The sequence below is a fragment of the Saccostrea echinata genome, unplaced genomic scaffold, assembly GCF_033153115.1.
Source record: "Saccostrea echinata isolate AGI-Se365-2 ecotype Australia unplaced genomic scaffold, CSIRO_AGI_Sech_v1 ptg000046l, whole genome shotgun sequence".
Lineage (NCBI taxonomy): Eukaryota > Metazoa > Mollusca > Bivalvia > Ostreida > Ostreidae > Saccostrea > Saccostrea echinata.
Genome location: NW_026889795.1, coordinates 5,805,411 through 5,824,835, shown reverse-complemented (window position 1 = coordinate 5,824,835; position 19,425 = coordinate 5,805,411). Strand labels below are relative to the sequence as shown.

Here is a 19,425-nt window from a genome sequence, read left to right as displayed (position 1 = left end):
ATGTCACAGTATTCATTTATTCAAGTTCAGTGGTTTTACAGTTTAATTTCCCAAAACACCCATACCACATTTGCAGGTCCTTGTAAAAGAAAGTTGAATGCTTTGCTATCACTATTTTATTCATGGACACTGCTATGATTGGATCTTATATATACATTTATATTGTTCTAAAAATAGATTATTGCAGACGGAAAAAAATATGTCCTAGATATATAGAATACTGTGCTTAAAATATTGAAAACACATTGACATGCAAATGGATTTAATAAACTTAATCACATTTAATAATGTAAAATTTATAAGACACCATTCGGGTTTTACACACATCAGATTGATAGCTATAGCAGCAACAAGAATATGCCGGCAACATGCAAATACCTAAACGACAACCTCCCCGAACACGCAGATATATTAATGTTCCGACGCTCTCGGATGCAAGTAAATTCTTTTTTACGTGACGTGAGAATCAAAAGATGTGTGAAAATGCAGAAAAGTTAAAAATCATGTGCATTTCTGCAATTTCCAATATACTTTAATGTAAAATGGTTTCTTGAAATTTCAATTGCTTTTTTTTCATGCGAATCGGATGTGTGGTCACTTCAGAAATGAATGGGGAGCAATCTCTTAATAGTTATGCCTGTCTATTCAGTTGTTCAACTCTTAACAGGTATAACAATTGATTTATCAAACTATACATCATCTAATCACAATTGATGACGTCACAGAAATATTGAAAATTCACAATTTTACGAAGACACTGTTGTTTATTTTGTGGAAATGCGATGGTTTAAAAAAAAATAACAAACACCTGCTCCCATGTTACACTTTTCTGGTGTAGAAGGGTGTGATTTCTGTTGTCAAGGGTGTTTCATTCAGTTATCCTAAAGAAAATCGTAAAATCAACGCATTGCGCATCCAGATAGTCACGTATGTGTTCTGTCTTATTGTATTTTTTTTTAAATTTATCGGTTGGTAGTGTAACTTTATGCTATGATATTTGAATCTATTAGACCATTCTGTATGCATCAACTGGTTAACTTTCTGCATTGTCGTCAACCTTTTGAAGTTTTTCGGTCTCGTAATGTTTGTAGAATTCATAGGATGTTGCAACGATCACAATCACATTCTTTAAAGAAAATACGGAGATGCCTTTGTTAAATTCATGCCATAAAATAATCCTCATGAGTAAGAGAGGAAGGTTGACTATGTATGCATGGAGAATCTTATGTAACACGATCAAACGTCGGGGTAACTTGGCATGTCCGAATCTGGTGAGCGACAGGGTGAGAAGAGGTATGGTTGGTAAGACAAAATTGAAGGAGGCTACAGCCACTATAGCTTTAATGAGACCTGGTGGAAACTCTGCACGATCCTCCTTAATGAAGAGCGGTTCCATGCTATCGACACAATCCATGATATCAAAAATAACATGGGTAGATAGTTCTTCAATGTATGCTTTCCTCTCCGAACCTGGCTTTGCGTCATGAAGTGTAGAAAGATGAAGCACAAAGACTACTCCTACTAAAGCAAAAGCAGTTTTTACGGCATTTGGCCCAAAAATGAGGTTTTCATCTTCAAAATCACTAAATATTATAACCGACTTAGTCATCACAGTGGCTGAGAACACAAACCAAGAAATTACATCCAACCAAATGTTTATTTTCCTCATTGGCATGTTTCCATTCAAACTCTTGAAACGTAAACATGACAAAATAAATGACGCAACAAACAGAATAAGGCTGATGACGTCAACTGCGAGGAAGCCCAACAATGCAATGCTTTCGTGTTCCACCATATGATAATCGACAACAGCGATGTGAAGGAGGATAATTAAAATACAAATTACTCTAACACGCAGAGGTCTGGTTGCACGGCAGCACACCATAAAGCGGTTCTTCGTCATTCTCTCCTCCTTAGCACTTTGATCTTCACCTATAAATAATAGATATGCAATGCAATTTTAACTTTTATATGGTGTTTTGTATATTATACAATGTTTGTTTAACCTCACGAGACGAAATCGAGAGATGATACTCGGGATTGTGAAAATCAAACCATGGTATTTTTATTTTCAAATAGCAGGTATCGGTAGGTGCGAAGACGAATTCTTGAATATATGTCTTGGTTACGAATTACCGCTATTGGGCGGAAATTCTATAAGGCCTGAGGGTGAGTTTTGCGATAGATTTTCAATCAAAGGTGTGAATAGAGGGATCGATATCATGCTGCGATGTACGGTACCCCCCTAAAACGTAATTTCTATGCATTTGCATGGGATGAAAAATTATTTATCAAGAATAAATTCAAAATAATCTATCAAAATGCCAGTGCTTATAGTTTGCATCCCATAACACAAAACATTTATTAAAGACAGATCCCTTTAAAAAAAAAAAAAAAAAAAAAAAAAAAAAAAACTTTTTCAATGACTTTCTATGTCAATGAATAAGTTTAGACATAAAAAAGTTTGATTTTTCACTCTAGATTTCTCAATAATGTTATATAAATGATTATAAAATATGTAGATTTATAAGGCCATATCAAAAATAAGAAATTTAAACAAAGATTATAAAGAATCTACAGTATTGTTTCATGTGTTTTAGAAATGTGACATTTCTATCATTTTCAACCAAATAATTTCAAAGTCTCTCGGAAATCCCATTTTCTTGTTTCAAAATTACCATCAAATTAAATTAAAATTAATGATCCTGTCGGAAGGACTGGTGGATAGGGGTAGTATTTGAGATACACAGTCACGCTTTCATAAACTGCGACAATGGCTGATTAGCGGTTGTAAACAGAAGTTAGCATCAGTGGATATATATATATATATGTTCGTATTGGATAAAAGTTGAGTTTGTAGAAAATGGGGAAGGGGGGGGGGGGCTTTATGCGATCTAGAGTGATTGATTGTTGTGCTGAGTTAATTAAGTTTTTAGTTCTCTTTTCACATTAATTTTCAATCGTCATTTTCCATAGTCTTCAGGTTTGGAACTTCGAAAGATATCGACTTATTGAACAAATGTGTTGTAAAATCAAGGATTACAGAAGAAAATAAATATTAAATTTAGTTTATGTATATTTTGGTTTTCTGAAAGAAGAAAAAAAGTGAGTAAAAGTTATCAAATTTAGACCACAACTGTAAAGGGTCCAGTAGTCAATAATTATACAATGTATGATAAGTTAAAAAAAATAATCCGCCCCCTCTTCTACATTGTTGTTTGCTAATTGCTCTACATGTAATCAGGGACCTAATTAAGAGCTCCCCACCTCGTAAAAAAATCCTGAAAGCATGTGTATCTTTAGTATAAGATTTTATCCTGAAATAGTATTTTTTATTGTTTCCTCGTTATACAGAAATGTACTTATCTAAAATGATCCCTTTTTAACTTGGTTTTTATGCCAGCTACTTTCAGCAGTATACGCAGTTAATAAGCTGTTAAGATTCAACAAATGTGCAGAAGTAAATACGGTAAATAAACTTATCAATCCTTCAAATATTTATGTAATTCATAGCCAGTTCTTCTTAAATAACGGATTTAATAATTGTACTAATGTGCAATTTTAATTGCTCATAAACTGATAAAGGCATTGAATGTTCACTGAAAACATTAGTAGGAGAAGGAAAATCATAATAAATGTATCGACTTATTGCACGGATGCCCTGCATGCTTATCGAAAAAAAAATGTTTATTGAATTTTAAACATGTAAATAAAACGAAAATTTTACGATATGGTTATTTGAAAATGACATCTGATTTTGTGATTATAGCTAGTGTACTCAAAATGGGGTGTGTGATGTACCTCAAAACACGACGAGGGTGTCAGTGTAGATCAAGGTGGTACCGTAGGGAGGAGGACGCCGCCCAATTAACATGATTAATGATTATAACGGCATTATGGGTTCACTGGAAAGGCGAATATAACGGTGATCTGCGAAGTGTGAACTCTGTTGTACAGTGTACATTAGGGCCATGGAACTTGTAGATACATGTGCCTGTATGTGGCTTCTGTTGGCATGTAATTAACAGGGGTAATTAGAAATTGCAAGTATATATACGGTAATTTATGTTTGTTTTATCAATTGGAAAGGACCTTTGATATACTAAGAATAAAGATCCCCCATATTAAAAATCGATTAATTGGTTAAATTAAATGGTTACATTTACAAGTTGTAAGTCATAAAACAGTTAGCGGGAAGTATTATAGATTATGAGTATATAATTTAAACGACACTGAAAATATGGTAAAATCATTAAATTTATCTTATACAACTTGAAATGCTTCTTTTTCAATCTAAGTATTGTCGCACATATTTCCAACTTCAGTTATGAAACATCTACATCAAAATGTTCAGTTCAATTTTCAAAGCGTTTTTATTATTATTTTTTTTCTCGGTGAGAAGAGTCAAGAAGTCCCCCATTTCCAGCACACTGTACTGTTAACAGGTTAATGGTTTTGGTTATTTGAAATTGTTGAAATCTATCCTTCAAACGGAAGAAAAATTACTAAAGTGACCTTGATTGGTGTGGTACCTACATGCAACCCCAATAATTTTTTTTCTTTGTTGTCAACCTATTCAAGGGATCAAAGAAACTAAATAAATTAAATAAATTTATATTCTCTCCTGTCTGGAAGTAAGGACAAGGATATAAAAAATAAGACTTGATACACCCCCCCCCCCCTCACTGAAGTGGTTGTCTCCTTTAAGTTTATGAACTATATATACATGTAACGTTATGATTATATATTTATTTAATATACCTTAGTCACATTTTGATATTTGTGAGATTGTACCTTAGATCATTGATGTTAGCAGGCCAGTCATGATCGAAGATCAATGTTGATATGAAAATAAAATTATTATTTCGTGTTTCATACGATATTTACGCTTACTAATACTGTCCATAAATATCAAGTAGCCATCTATAAAGTTGTTAATCAAATCGTTTGCAACTGTGATTTCGAATGACTGCACTGCACACCTGGCCATCAAACGCACCCTTTCACTTTCTTTTCGTGACGTCAGAGTAGGAAAAAGGACATGGAATACAGGCATATGTATTACTATAAGGCCTACCAGCTGATCCCGATTTCTTTTTGCTATACAAAGGCACGGTAAAGTATTTTGGATCTTTCTAATAGAATGACTGGCATAGAGATGTATGATTTTAAGATTTTGCTGAACGCGTGTTGGACTCACTGAGGGTCCATATTTTAGACTGTTTACATGTTTTAAGGATGAATGTCTTGTCTGGACAGTGTATCTCATATATATACACGAATATCATTCTTGTGCATACGTATGGTGGCATGGACATAACAGCTAAACAAGGCGACTGTCATTATAGCCATCTAGAAAGGTGGAGACTAAGTTACCACAAGTTTACATAAGTACATACCCAGTACTCCATTCAGTTGAAGTAAAGTGAGTATTTTTCTTTTCAGAACTAAATGTTTAAGAAATTTAAGTGTGATACTGGATTACATTCACCTTGCAAATGTATAAAAGTTAGGTTAAATCATGTAAATGAAGATTATATGTGCCATATTTCACTTTAAAAAACAGGAAGATGAGGGATACCTCTGAGCACCTTAGTCCAAATCTTGATAATCTAATTGAATTTCTAATATGTATTTACATTTGAAAATAATGAAGAATTCTTAATGCTTCTGATTTGGGAAAAGAAAGTTTCTGATATTGTAAGAAAACTGAATTTTCATAGCATCATCAATGTTAAGGTCAGTCAATCGATATTGGTGTGTTCTCTTAATTGTCCATAACTTATTTTATTTTTCATTAAAATATAGCAAATATGGTATTGTTTTACTTGCAATAGCATGTACTTTTTAAATCTTAAGTTATTTATTGTAAGAAGACTTGAATTTCCATAGAAAGCATCTATCAATCATCATGTTAAGGTCAGTCTACCCATCCCTATTGGTCGGTTCTCTTAATCGACCATAACTTTTTTATTTTTCAGTGAAGTTTGGCAAATTTGTTATCATTTTTCTTGTAATAGGATGAACTTTCTAAATGTAAAATGAAATATTGTAAAAAGACTGGAATTTTCATGAAAAGCATCTATCATCATGTTAAGGACAGTCGAATCAATATTGATGTGTTCTCCTAATTAACCATAATTTTTTTTATTTTTCAATAGAATATGGCAAATTTGGAATTTTTTCTTGAAATAGCCTATACTTTATAAATCTAAAATGATACCTTAATTTCTAGACAATTTTGAAATGTTAAAGGAGTCAGAAGACTGTTCCACACTCAAGGTCATGTCTAAATTGTTGAAAATAAAAGGAAACTGTGATTTCTGGTTGTAAATTACTATTCATTTATGACTATGAAGTGTTTACTTGCTTCATTATTATATTCACTCATATGAATATTAAAAAAAAAATATTAGGTTCCATAGTTTGGTATTTCCATACTTATTGTATGACTACTATGGTAATTTTTTTTAAGTGATAATTTTTGGTTCATACAGTCTTTTAGATGAAAAATATAGATTTCCCATCTACGGTACTGTTTTAAAAAAAAAAACTGATTGTCCCACCCTTATGAATGCCCAAAAAAGTACCTTCCCCAGCCCGGCCATCATGCTTTGCACCGGTCACACCCTGGTGATAAATATTGCCTATTCCCTTTGCCAAATAGATTTTTTAAAAAATTACAAAATTTACAGTAAGTTACTCTCTGACTGATTTATATTGATGCTTGTACTTCCCATTTTTTTTTCTTTAATTGACATGCTTTTTACATATAGATATAATACATAAATGTTCCAGCAAAGCACTTATGTCCACAGGCAACTGTGGCTCATCATATATGTTAATGTAGCTAAATTGACCACCCAACAAAATTTGTTGTCCAAGGTAGATGGTCAAGGCAATGTTATTACTAGTCCTTTTACTGTGCAGTAAGTTGAGATTGGTAATACTTTGGGATTGTCGTATTTTCACATTGGTTGCTCAACTAGCTGGTATATGTTTTTGGGGTGACAGAGTACCAATTAAACAGCATGCTCTCTGTTACTAAAAGTAGAAATTTAGTGTCTGTTGAATACCTGGAGTAGCTGATTTTGGAGTTAAGAATTTTCATATATACATGACTGCATATAATCCATGTTTAATTGTTCTTATGGAGACCTGCACAATAGGATCAGTAAGGTCATGAGGTCAAAGGGTAGGCCCCTGTTGCTAAAAATAGATGGGCAAGCTTTATACATACTATATTATTATTATGATGATCAGATCATATTTATTTATTAATGATTATTGATCAAAGGTAAATTAGTTAGGTGTCAACTATTTTTGCAAAATAGGATCTGTTATCAGGTTATAATGTTAATTAATTTTATTCATTGTCAGCAGTCGAGCTAAAGGATGTGTTAGTAATGAATTGATCAAAGGATATTTTTCTAATTTCATGATTAACTGAAAGACTTATTAACACTTTCTTTGTTAGGCATTGGTGATCAAAATCCAGGAATATATATTTTTGGCAGATCCAAGGGGAATGGGGTCAGGGTTCAAGATTTTAAAATATGTATTTATATTTTTTTTATTTCACTGTAACATTATAAATATCAATACTTTAAAATCAACATGTACTGAATATTATCAGTGGGATTGGGATTCAAAATACTTGTAGGTGGATCTGAGGATAATTTGTAGTTTCACTGATTATATAAACGATTGATTGACTTCAAACATTAAGATTATCGGTCACATAATCAAGATCAAAATTTTTTTAATTGGTGGATCCAAGCGGAGCGGGCATTAATTAAATTTTTAAAGGAGTAAGAATTAAGTAAAAAAAAAAAATTAACTAACCTTAACTAAGTTAACTTCAATGTCAAAACTTAAATTCTTTCAACATAATAAGTGTGTGATTTGGATATCTGTTGTGGATCAAAGGATATATATTTCATAATAATTGTGTACATACTGAATGACTTTAAACATTAAAAGTCATTAACTATATTTTGAGACATTGATGATCATGATCCAAACTTATAAGTGGTGGATACCATGGGAGTTGGGATCAAAATTTAGCATGTGATTAAAATTCAAACTTTTGAGGTGTGGATCCAAGGGGAGTGGACTTTAAACTATTAAAGGATTTAAGAAAAAAAATAAAAAATTTTTAAATTTAATTGGTTCAATGTTAAAATTTCTCCCAATATAATATTAGTGGGTGATTTGGATATCTGTTGTGGATCAAAGGATTTTTAAAAATTCAATAATCATGTTAATTAATACATACTGAATGACTTCAAACGTTAAAAGATTAACCACACATTAGTCAGAGATATAAATGATCATGATCCAAACTTATAAGTGGTGGACATGAGGGGAGTGGGGATCAAAATTTTTCAGCACGTGTGAGCAAGATCCAAATTTTTGAGTGGTAGATTCAAGGGGAGCTTGAATGATATGCATTAAAGTTTCAAAGGATTTTGAAAAAAAAAATGTTTTTTTTAAATAACTGATACTTCAATGTCAGAACTTCTTTCACCATAATATTAGTGGGTGATTTGGATACATATCTGTTGTAGGATTTTTTTTAATTTCATGTTAATCAATACATGAATGATTTCAAACATTAACTGTATTTTGAGACATGGATGATCATGATCCAAATTTATTAGAGGTGGATACAAGGGAAGTGGGGATCAAAAATTTGTCAGCAGCTAAGAAGAGTGATATTTTCATATCCATAGAGAAGAAAAGCTATTTGGACACTGAAAGATTTATGTTGTATTACTTGTATATGTTATTATATATATATATATATGTGTGTGTATATGTTAATCAAAGTACCGATATTACAGGTAAAGCATGTTTCTGTACATGTAAACAGGTTTTAAGAAATATCACCTGTTCAACATATATGTTATCAGTGGATCATATGAATTTATGTCATATGTACTTTAATAATATTTAGAAAGCAAATTCAGTGTTGTTCAGTAGTAATTCAGTGGGATTTATCCCACATTTAAATGTTTATGGGAGTAAATGTCCCACATATCATAATATATGGGATTTATCCCATGTTTGACAATAAATGGGAAAAATCTCCCACTGATCAGAATCCATGGGATTTATCCCATTTGAACAAATTCGTGGGAGAAAATATCCTAATGGGAGAAAATATCCCATCTGATACTTTTTCTCCCATGGGAGAAAGGTGGGATAGTTGTTAGGACTGAAAATCCCACCATTATCCCATGGGATTCTGATGTTTAGGACTTTATATTTTTTTAAACTAGAGATCTTTGTGAGTTCAACATGAGAGCATGTGATACTGCTAAAAAATCCCACCAACTACTATAAATTTTTTTTGGATAACATAATTAGAAATGGTAGTAAAAAGTCCGGACTATGTCGTGTCCGGAGTTAAATGTCGCACTGTTCTTAACTTTTTCAGAAGTCAATTTTAAGTATAAAGATAATAGGATGTATAAAGAAAATTTGACACAGTGAATAAAAACGACCAAAATATTATTTCACAACATAAAATAAAAACATTGTGGTACATATAAGTATGATATTAAGTGTCATACATAACAAAGTCATATCAAAATAAATAATGAGGCAATGTTGTTTGAGTGAAAAAGTCATGATGTAATCTATGCATGTAACAAAGGTGCGTCATTCAGCAGGGGTGTTTCTTAAATGTTTATATATATATAATGCCTTGTAATAATAAAAATACTATATTTGGAACATCATGATTTTTAAATTTGATATGAAAAGACGGAAATAACAGGCAAAAATATGCCTGCACAGGTTTTAGGCAAATGCAATGAATAAAGGGAAATATATATAATTGAATGTTTGTGTCATGAAATTCTTTCTGTCAACAGTGTAAGTACTGTGAAGGAATATCATAATTGAACAAAAACCCGGCAAAATAAATATCAGTAGATGAAATGAATGATCAAATTTCTCAAGTTTTCTGAGTATTAGACTTTTAGAATGAAGGACTATTCAAACAGACTGGGAGAATATCTTAAGGAATAAAGTACATGGGTGTCTTCAAACCTATTGAAAGTAGCGACTGTTCCTTTGCCATGCGCTCGGCACTTTCAAGTGAAAGTTGCGGGTCCATCGGATGAGACTAAAAGCTGAGGCCCCGTGTCACGGCAGGTGTTGGCACGATAAAGACTCCTGACTGCTCAACAGCCCTGAATGGCGAGTAAATGTCAAAATTTGAATCCCTTTACCAGTATATGGTGACGTCTCTATATGAGTTAAACATTCTCTAATGGAACGTTTGTTTTTTGTTTGTTTGTTTATATGTTGTTTAACTTCCCTCTCATATGAATGAGTCATTTTTCACCCATGTGGAGACGCCAACATTTGCCGGTGGAGAGCTGCACATTTTGTCCTATACTCGGCACTCAGGGCCGTTAAGCAGTGAGAGATCTTTTTCGTGTCAGTACTTACTGCGACACGGGACCTCGGTTTATACGGTCTCATCCGAGGGACCAGTCTCCACGTCCCACAGTGGTTCTCGAACTCGCGACGTAAGGATCAACACCTCCTCGACTCTACATCAGACGCTTTTACCACTGCGCCATGCGGGCGACCGAATGGGACGTTAAACAACACAATCAAACAAACAATCAATCAAACCTATTGACACTCGTCTGGTCAACCCCTCAAAGGCATTTTTTTGATAGAAAGTGGCAGCTTGGTAAGATGTGTTTATTTTATTTTATTTTGTGTTTATTTTTACACAAAATTGAAATTATCACTTAATAATTTTGAACGTATTAGCCTCAATAAAACATCATTTCTTATTAATTTGAGTTTTTTAATAAAAAAATAATTAATATTAATCAATCGGAGATCATTTAGCTAGATAATATAGGGGTTATTGAACTTAAATTGATAACCCGATATTATATATTTTTAAAATTTCATTAAATTGACCTGATTTTTATAAACACTCATAAACAAAAGATAAGAATTTAGTCAAACATACGTCATTCTTCAATTACACAATGAATTTTTCTGTATATCAATGTGTCCGACAACTTTCCCTAGTACACCCACTTAATATGTTTTCACTATTCCATAATTTATTTATAGGTAGCATGGCTAACTATACAGTGTGAAAAACATTTATCAAAAAGGAAAAACAAACTTGCAAAACTTAACTTTCTTCTATTTAATTTGAATATTTTCCAACTTTTACAAAATCAAATAAGCCCATGCACAAACATGTCTGTGTTATTTACCAAAATTATGCATGTATTAAAACAAAAACTTACACTTGGAATTACGCATGGTTTTTCTCGCTTCTGCGACAGCAGTCCTAAATTTGAAATATTTAACTGATATTATCAATGAACAGATTATTGAGACGCAATTAGAAGAGAATATGTAATATGGTAATTCTGTATAATTGTATCCTTTTACGAAATCGTCATACAAATTCTATTACGAATTACGGATATATATAGACATGTACATGTCACCGGAAATTCACTTTAATGAAATTTTAGTGAATAACAAGAATGAATTCAACAGATCAAATATCAGAATGAATACAAAATTATATATTGTTTGGTAAAGAGGACATGCTTAGATTTGTTTTAATTTCTACTTCAAAATTCATGAACATTTTTGTTATAAATACACTATCTTTGATTTGATAAATTACTTTTTGGTTGTAGAACAAACGTTACAAAAATTGTGTACTACATGTACATTGGATAAAATGTTACTGATACGTAGATTAAGTCTGCGTTTTCTTTTCTATTTTGTGGAAAATAGAGTACATATTGGTTGAAACTATGATTTCATGCAAGTGTGACGGAAATGGAAGGTTTACAATTTGTAACGTCTAGGAAGTAGACTGATAAAGCCGAGAGGAGACTTTATACTATTAAGAGAGAATGTCACGAATCATCAAGCTTACTCAGTGTAATTGATGGAAACTATAAAATTTAAAAATTTCGGGATTTTTGCGTTAATAAACTTCATTACCAGTTTTATCATTTGTGGTAAAATTTTACAATGATTAGCCAAATCGTTTCCATGGTAACCATATATCAAAGTAAGTAAAATACACACTTTAGAAAAATTCAGATTCAGTCAATTTGCAGTACTTTTGCATAGTACAACAAATAAAAAATCAATAGATATTAATAAAACGGATTAAAACTATTTTTAAAAAGTAGTATTTTTATATTTTGTCTGCATGTGAACAAAAACTTTTAAATTTCTATTAGTATTTCTACATGCACTTAGCCTATTTTTGACCCTGTTTCTGTGACTGAATTCTCAAACCTACAACAAGAAAATAAATACCTTATGCTATTCTCAAAAAGGTAAACATTATAACTGTTAATATCAAAATTAAAATTTAGAAGCATTCTTAAGTAGGCTTAAATTGAAAGGATTTTTATAATACTGATGGGTACTTTTCCCATCTTTTATTGTCATGAATTACCTCCCTTGGAAGCTCTTATGTGATAGAAACAAAAAATGTCGGCAACCTTTGGATGCTTTGGAGCACTGACTCAAGGAAAATCTATGTTGTTTCAAGAGGGAAAAAGATTCATAAGCTTGGAATCTTGTCAACAACAAAAACATTATGATAAATCAGGTAATACAATTAAAAAAAATTATTTCTAAAAGCGATCACTTTCTTCCTTATCCGAATTTTCTCCATTCATCTGTTTACAGTAAACTGGTAACTAAATGCATGTAAAAACCAAATGAAATAGTTTCCTTTGTTTATTATCCATAAAATCGCCAAACACATTACTTCAATTTATAAATATTTTTCCTTTTTGCAGAAGTATGCAGAAACAATTATATTCATTTGATGCAAATATTTTAATAACACGAATATAATGCACAGCTGATGCAGTGGCAATCAAGACCGACACCTATCGAACTGGTACATACATGTATTTTCTCTATATTTATTTGTTATTGAAATGCCTAATGCATCTATGAACATGTAATATACACAGATTTTTTAATCAATATTTAAATTTATTTAACAGTTTAAAATGTTCTTAAAGCGAAACATTAATTTGTATAAATACATTAAAAAAAACATTGAAATTCAGGTTGCAGATCAAAGATTTTTTTTTTTTTTTTTTTTTTTTTTGCAGTGGATGTAGTGGGGGTGGGGTGTTTCACGTTAACTTTAACAGATGCCAAACATAAAAATTTTGACATGCAAGAAAAAGATTTAAAAATTCCCGAAAAACCAAATTCATGATGGGGGGGGGGGGGGGGGGGGAGGCATGAAAAGATACTTTCTTAAATCAATTCCTTCAGATATATTACTTTGGTTATCAATATAAGAGGGATCCTTGTTTCCTCGACAAAGGTCATTTTACTGTTACTTTTACTATGAAAGTCTGTAGATCAGATTTGCACATGAAATATACAAATTGCAATACATTAATTAATTTTGCAAGATGACAGTGTCAAACTGATTTGTTTTCAGATAAAAGATAATGCATGAATGTATTATAAATGTATTTCTATATTTCTTTCCTTTTTTACTCTACAAAAGCCAAGAAAAACTCTTGTTAACAGCAGTACAGGACTTCATGTAAATTATACAGGGTAGCTCTACATGCAGATACATGTACTCTACACTCTATAGATTCAACAGAATATTTAGAAAATGTTGCTAGCATCTAGAAAAAAGGATAATTTAGCCTTTTGCAGTTATTCACTGGTACTAGCAGTCATTTAATCTTAAACAGAAAGACTTATTAAAAAAGAACAGAATTATAAATCATTATTTATTTATTTGTTGCTTATGTCTCTGATCAGAAGAAAAGAAAAATTGTAAAATAATATATATATATATATTTAATTTGAGGGGTCAAATTTTCAAGGTTTAAGAAAAAATATTTAATTTCATGGTTGAAGAAGTGTGGCATTGTTAAAATTTATAAAACTCAATAAAATTAATGTCTCCACAGTACAATACTGCATCATAATGTACATGCCCATGCATGTAAAACCTTTCAATAGCGATCAATGAATTTTAATTCCCTCTGTCCATTAAAAAAAAGTTTTTAAATGTATTTTATTTCTTCCATTAAATATTTCTCAACTTTCAAGTTAAAGGATGTGTCATAACATTTTGACATTCACGGAAAAGTCAGTAGAATAACAGGATATATTTTCAAGGTCAGACCTGGCTATAATTATATTTTTTTTATACTTTCATAGATGCAACGAAGAAATTATCTATTGAAACCAGTATCAGTTATATAAGGCACAGATGGATCTTAAGATAATGTAAGTATATTATCATGTATAATAATTATTGGGTGTTTTTTTTCATTTGCACCTTTTAGCTCACCTGAGCTGTAAGCTCAAGTGGTCACATTTGTTCAGTGTTCATCTAATTTAGTGGCATCTTTAAAAAAAACAGAACCACTTGGCCAGATACATGTAAGTTGAAACTTATGTGAAACTCTAATTACATAGTGTAGATACAGTTCTGTTCAAATCTTGACCTTTTTGGGGTAGGATGGGGCCAAAGAGGACAATCAAAGTCTTACATAGGGATATGTAGGAAAAAATCTTTAAAAATCTTCTTCTCTAAAACAGCAAGACCTTGATCAGTCATATTGATATGGAAGAATCCTCAGGTACCCCTATGTAGATTTAAATTTATTCAAATCACGTTTCTTAAAATAAATTGTGTGAAGCATCCTAATTCATGTACTTATGAATTCTCAAAAGTTGTATTTATTTCTTAAATGAACTCATTGTATCCTAGTGTGCGAATAACAAGCAAAATTATAAAAGGTGTGCTATATATTTCATGAGAAAATCAAAATTCCCAAGTCTTGCAGATACAAGCTGGGTTGAGTGGGGCTAAAATATTGAAGCAAATTTTACATTATACGGATCGGCTATATATGTCATATTGCTATCCAGCATATGCATTTGTTGTGAGTGGATTCAAGTATGCATAAGTCATGGCCTCTTGATGCTAGGGTACAGCCCAGTAAGAACATGAATGTTTCTTGGGAATATAGATTGGAATGTTTTTCAAAAACTTCAAAAAACAATAGCATTGCAAAGGTGGATGAGGTGAGCAGTGTGGCCTATGGAACTCTTCTTATTAATTTTTTTTCTTTTAATTCATAAATTACTGATTTGAACCCAAGGTAATATTTAAGTGCGGCAAAACTTACGATTTTCCTTCCATTCACGAAGAGTATTTTTTTAAAAAAAATCCCTGACCTGTTATAAGATAGAGTTAATGAGTCATTCTGACAGAGACATTTTCAAATATTCAATATAGTTTTTCCAAATATTTCGTTAAAAATCCATGTTTACAACCTTTTGTCCAATCTCACAATCGCTTAGCTATGACGTCTCAACCGCTCAACTTTAACTTCACAGCCTATGACACTGTATTACAAAAAGACGGAGGCGAGGGGAAAATCTAAGAAAATGTAAAAAAAAAAAAAAAAACAAAAAAAAAAAAAAAAAACAACAAAAAAAAAAAAAAACAGAAAATTTAATGTTTTGTAGATGAATACTTCGCACTCGTGAAGATATCAAAATATCCTGTCCCACTCGTGAAATAAATTCCATATTCATCTACAAAACATTGAATATCCTCTATTTATTTTTTGTCAATATATGCAAATATATGCAAAAGGAAGTCAATTTTGACTACTTTCGGTTTAACCAGAAAAGAAGGTTGAACGTCCTCTTTGATATGTATATTTCAATTCAATGCCAATATCTATAAAAATTATCAATTTTGCCCTTCTTCCTGATTGGCCGGATGTGACGTCATTTGACCTCTTTTGTCAACCGCACTTGCTCCTCCTCAATATTTTGAACAACTTTGCTTCTTTGATGTATTACAAATTCTCAATACTTTTTGAGGTTTTTAGGAAAAGTTTTGGCCCCTCTAGATCCTTTATTTTAGGGGTCAGCCCAATTTTTTAAATATTGTTCGAAAGTTATTTTAATTCTATACTACTTTTCTTCTATATGTTTTATCAAAATATTTACGGGTAAAGAAGTACTGTAGAAAAAGTGTAAGAAATTTTGAAATTCTTGATATGCCTTTTTTCGGACCATATTCAGCACCGGCATACAGCAATTCCAGTAAAAATGAAATACGTTTGTCACATCTAAATATATTGCACTATCATTGCTGAAAATCTCAAGTTTCTATCTAAGCCGTTTTTGAGAGAACTCGCGGACAAACTAACCCTCTTAAAATCACTAAAATGCAGAAATCTCGGAATCGGAAGTGACGTCATCAAAACAAATATGTAATGTCTAGTCTTTTTGATGTTCTATCAGTCCTGAAAGTATCATAAAATCGAGCAAGCCGTTTTCGAGAACTCGCGTGAAAAAAAATAAAAACTAAAAGAAACAAGAATGTCTTCCACTAAAGACGGAAGACCTTAATTATGTTGAACACTTAAGCCGAAGCGATTTAAGCTAATCACTTGAAACAATTTAACTGACTGTGAAGTGATCATTAAGGTCAAGTTCTATCGCAACAAATGTGTCAACATAAATAAAAAATCCCATTGTGCAGATTATACCGACTTTATTAGAAAGATTACGTATTTTCCTAATTCACTCGAAGTATTTTCCTTTAGAAACTCATACGAATTGTATTATGAATACATGTATTATGATGAAGCAATGCAGTTGTCCCCTGAGCATTGCTTTAATAGAGTTTTATGAAATGTAATAATAAATTTAACAGAACAATAAAAGAATTAATGCATATCTATTATCAAGATGATATGCTCATAAATAGAATGATTAAGCCGTGAAATGCAACCTTATAAATTGTTTATTTCTCTCAATAACATTAATTACCGATATTTCTTAATTATGTTTTCTCTATGCTGAATAATGTAAAGATAACGAGCAGTGATCGATCTAAAAAAAAAAATCCAGAAAAAAGTCCGTACAGAGGTTTAAAACACGGATCCTTGAAAATTTCAGAGGTGGAATCAGGTGCCGAGGAGGAGTAGGCATCCCCTATTGACTGGTCATTTTGGAGTCCTAAAAATCTATTCAACTTTTTGTTACTTTACTGAAGTATTGTTTTAACAGTCTACAGTTATGAAACCAGGATGCATAGGATACGACTGCACCAAAACGAGTACGACTAGTAGAACACTATGGAATTGAAATTATTAAAATAAAAATCTTATTCTTAATATGTCACAGTTACTGAATTACTCAGCCTGTCTTATTTGTCTAAGCAATCTGTCATTAATGCTCATCGTTCTAATTGTCATTATAATAATATAATATTCATATGATATGAAGATTTTTTGTTATTTAAATAAGTCTTATGCTTTGGAATGCTGGGGTGTAATTAAATTTGCCCTGTCGACGTCGACATAAAGTATTATAATAAAGATCTTTTTCATCGCTTGCATTTTTATGGCGTCGAGCTCTTGGAGCTCGAACGTAATCTAGCGATCGCCCAGGTGAAATCGCCACAGGATGTACGCGACCAAATGTGTCAGTGGATACATCCGTAATAGAAAATAAAAATAGCTATAAACCAATTTCTTTGAAAACGCCCACAATGAATAATAGCTTGAAAATAAAATTGCATCAATTGTATCTACAATTAATTCTATTACAAAATAACGATATAATGTTTTATTTTCACACAAGAAAAACGTGATGGTTGTTGCGGATGAATTTCTACAGAAAGGGTGTGTCGAATGACATGAATAACATTTTGGAATGATAACAGTGTAACACAAACAACAAAACAGGCGGTAAAATAGTAACAAAATTACATAAACACGAATACTACAAGACTTAAAAGATTGAATTTCTAAATCTTAGCTTTACTTTTACAATCTTCTAACCAAACTTTATCCTAAAAACGATGAAGTTGACCAGTATTACTGTATTTCTCCATTTCCTCCAATATACCACGACCTATCGTAACTCGATCGTACTTGTAACAGAGCAGAGTCATGGTTGTAGTTTAGATGCAATCACTAAAACAACGCTTTGACATTGGCAATTAGAAAGGATAATATATACATGTAAATTCATGAAATTCTTCATAGTTCTCCAATTGACTGAAAAGAAATTAGTTTAATATTTAGCATGAACATCTTCGACGGTGTCTGGTCAATTCGAACCTTGCTCCATTCGGACCATGACATAAGGCCCCAGACTGTAATTGTGACATTTTGTTTAAAAGTATTTTTTTTTTCATTATTATTATGTCACTTGAGTCACTTACTTGACCTATTGCTATCTTCATATCTTTTGAAATTGTTTTTCTTGCTCGACGCGATCAAGCCTTTCAGACTTTTGATTTTTTTATTCAATTGTTGCCGGAAAACTTAACACGTATTTTACCGACAATAATTTTGCATTCTAGGATCTAAATGTGACCAGCACGTATCTTCTCTAGAGATATAATACATTGTACGTTCAAAGTGTTATTTGTTCAGAAGAAATCCACACCCACCTCTTCGCGAGTCTAGCTACACGTTCCGAGTGTTTCACATGCAAATTTTGATAATTGTATTGTGGTATTTTTTTGCGACTAGAAGTTACCTTTCGATTCAAAGAATCCAGGGGTAGCCATCGAGAATTGTGTAGCTCAGTGATCAAACAAGGCATCCAATCCAGGAGGACTGGCCATTCTGTAGGATCGACTGATGTCACGTCATAACAGCCTGATTCTATTGCAGGTATTTCTAAGACTGGGCAAAAAAATAACCCAGAGTGTTTCTGTTTCGGAGACACAACAGAAGAGCAAGCATTATATGCATACTAATACCGTAAGCTAACAAATCCGCTAGGTGAGGGTATCTGATCTGCCTCACAAACGTTGGCCTATGATGGCCTTTTGCGAATTTCAGACATAGAATGTTATATGAAAGAAAACTCTTTAAAAACTCTTACTGGAAAGATTCTGTCTTCGAATAAAAAAACATAATAAATGTTTATTGACTTTTTAAGAAATCCATACAAACGGAAAAAACTGTTTAATTTTTTCTTTCTTTCTTTCTCTTCTCGCCTTCAAATATTCCTCGGGGGATATTTATACAACTTTTATAACTCTTAACAATAAGTTAAAAAAATGTATCTTTTTAAGATTAAAAATTGTCTGTTTATTTAACAAGTCATCAGTTTTGATATTTTTAACTTTAAACAAGAAACTCAAATGCTTTATTTGGTGCAAACGATTTCTATTTGTAAACTGGATTTAAATAATGTATAATTACATATTGTCAAAGGCACTTCTATCGTAAAGAAATACATGTATTATATCAATTTTAAATCAAATGTTTTAGAATGTGTAATATTTTTTTTCGATTTTCATGTTATTTTTAATGGTTGTGGGATTAAAAATCATAAGTCTAACTTAATTACATTAAAAAT

The 19,425-nt window shown here is 31.7% G+C and overlaps 1 protein-coding gene across 1 annotated transcript; it reads right to left on the bottom strand.

The window, feature by feature from the left end:
- Positions 1-257: 257 nt before the first annotated feature.
- Positions 258-18,001, bottom strand: LOC133201971 (uncharacterized). Its single transcript, XM_061337758.1, has 2 exons — positions 17,929-18,001; positions 258-1,932 (listed from the first exon to the last, which is right to left on the bottom strand). Exons 1-2 carry the CDS (start codon positions 17,999-18,001, stop codon positions 1,034-1,036), a joined length of 972 nt encoding a protein of 323 aa, XP_061193742.1. The 3' UTR covers positions 258-1,033.
- Positions 18,002-19,425: the final 1,424 nt, after the last annotated feature.

Excerpts from the sequence above, each read along its gene's own strand:
- LOC133201971 (XM_061337758.1), bottom strand. The coding sequence starts at position 18,001 with ATGACTCTGCTCTGTTACAAGTACGATCGAGTTACGATAGGTCGTGGT. Across the intron at positions 1,933-17,928 it reads GGAGGAAATGGAGAAATACA|GTGAAGATCAAAGTGCTAAG; the intron begins GTAATACTGGTC and ends TATTATTTATAG.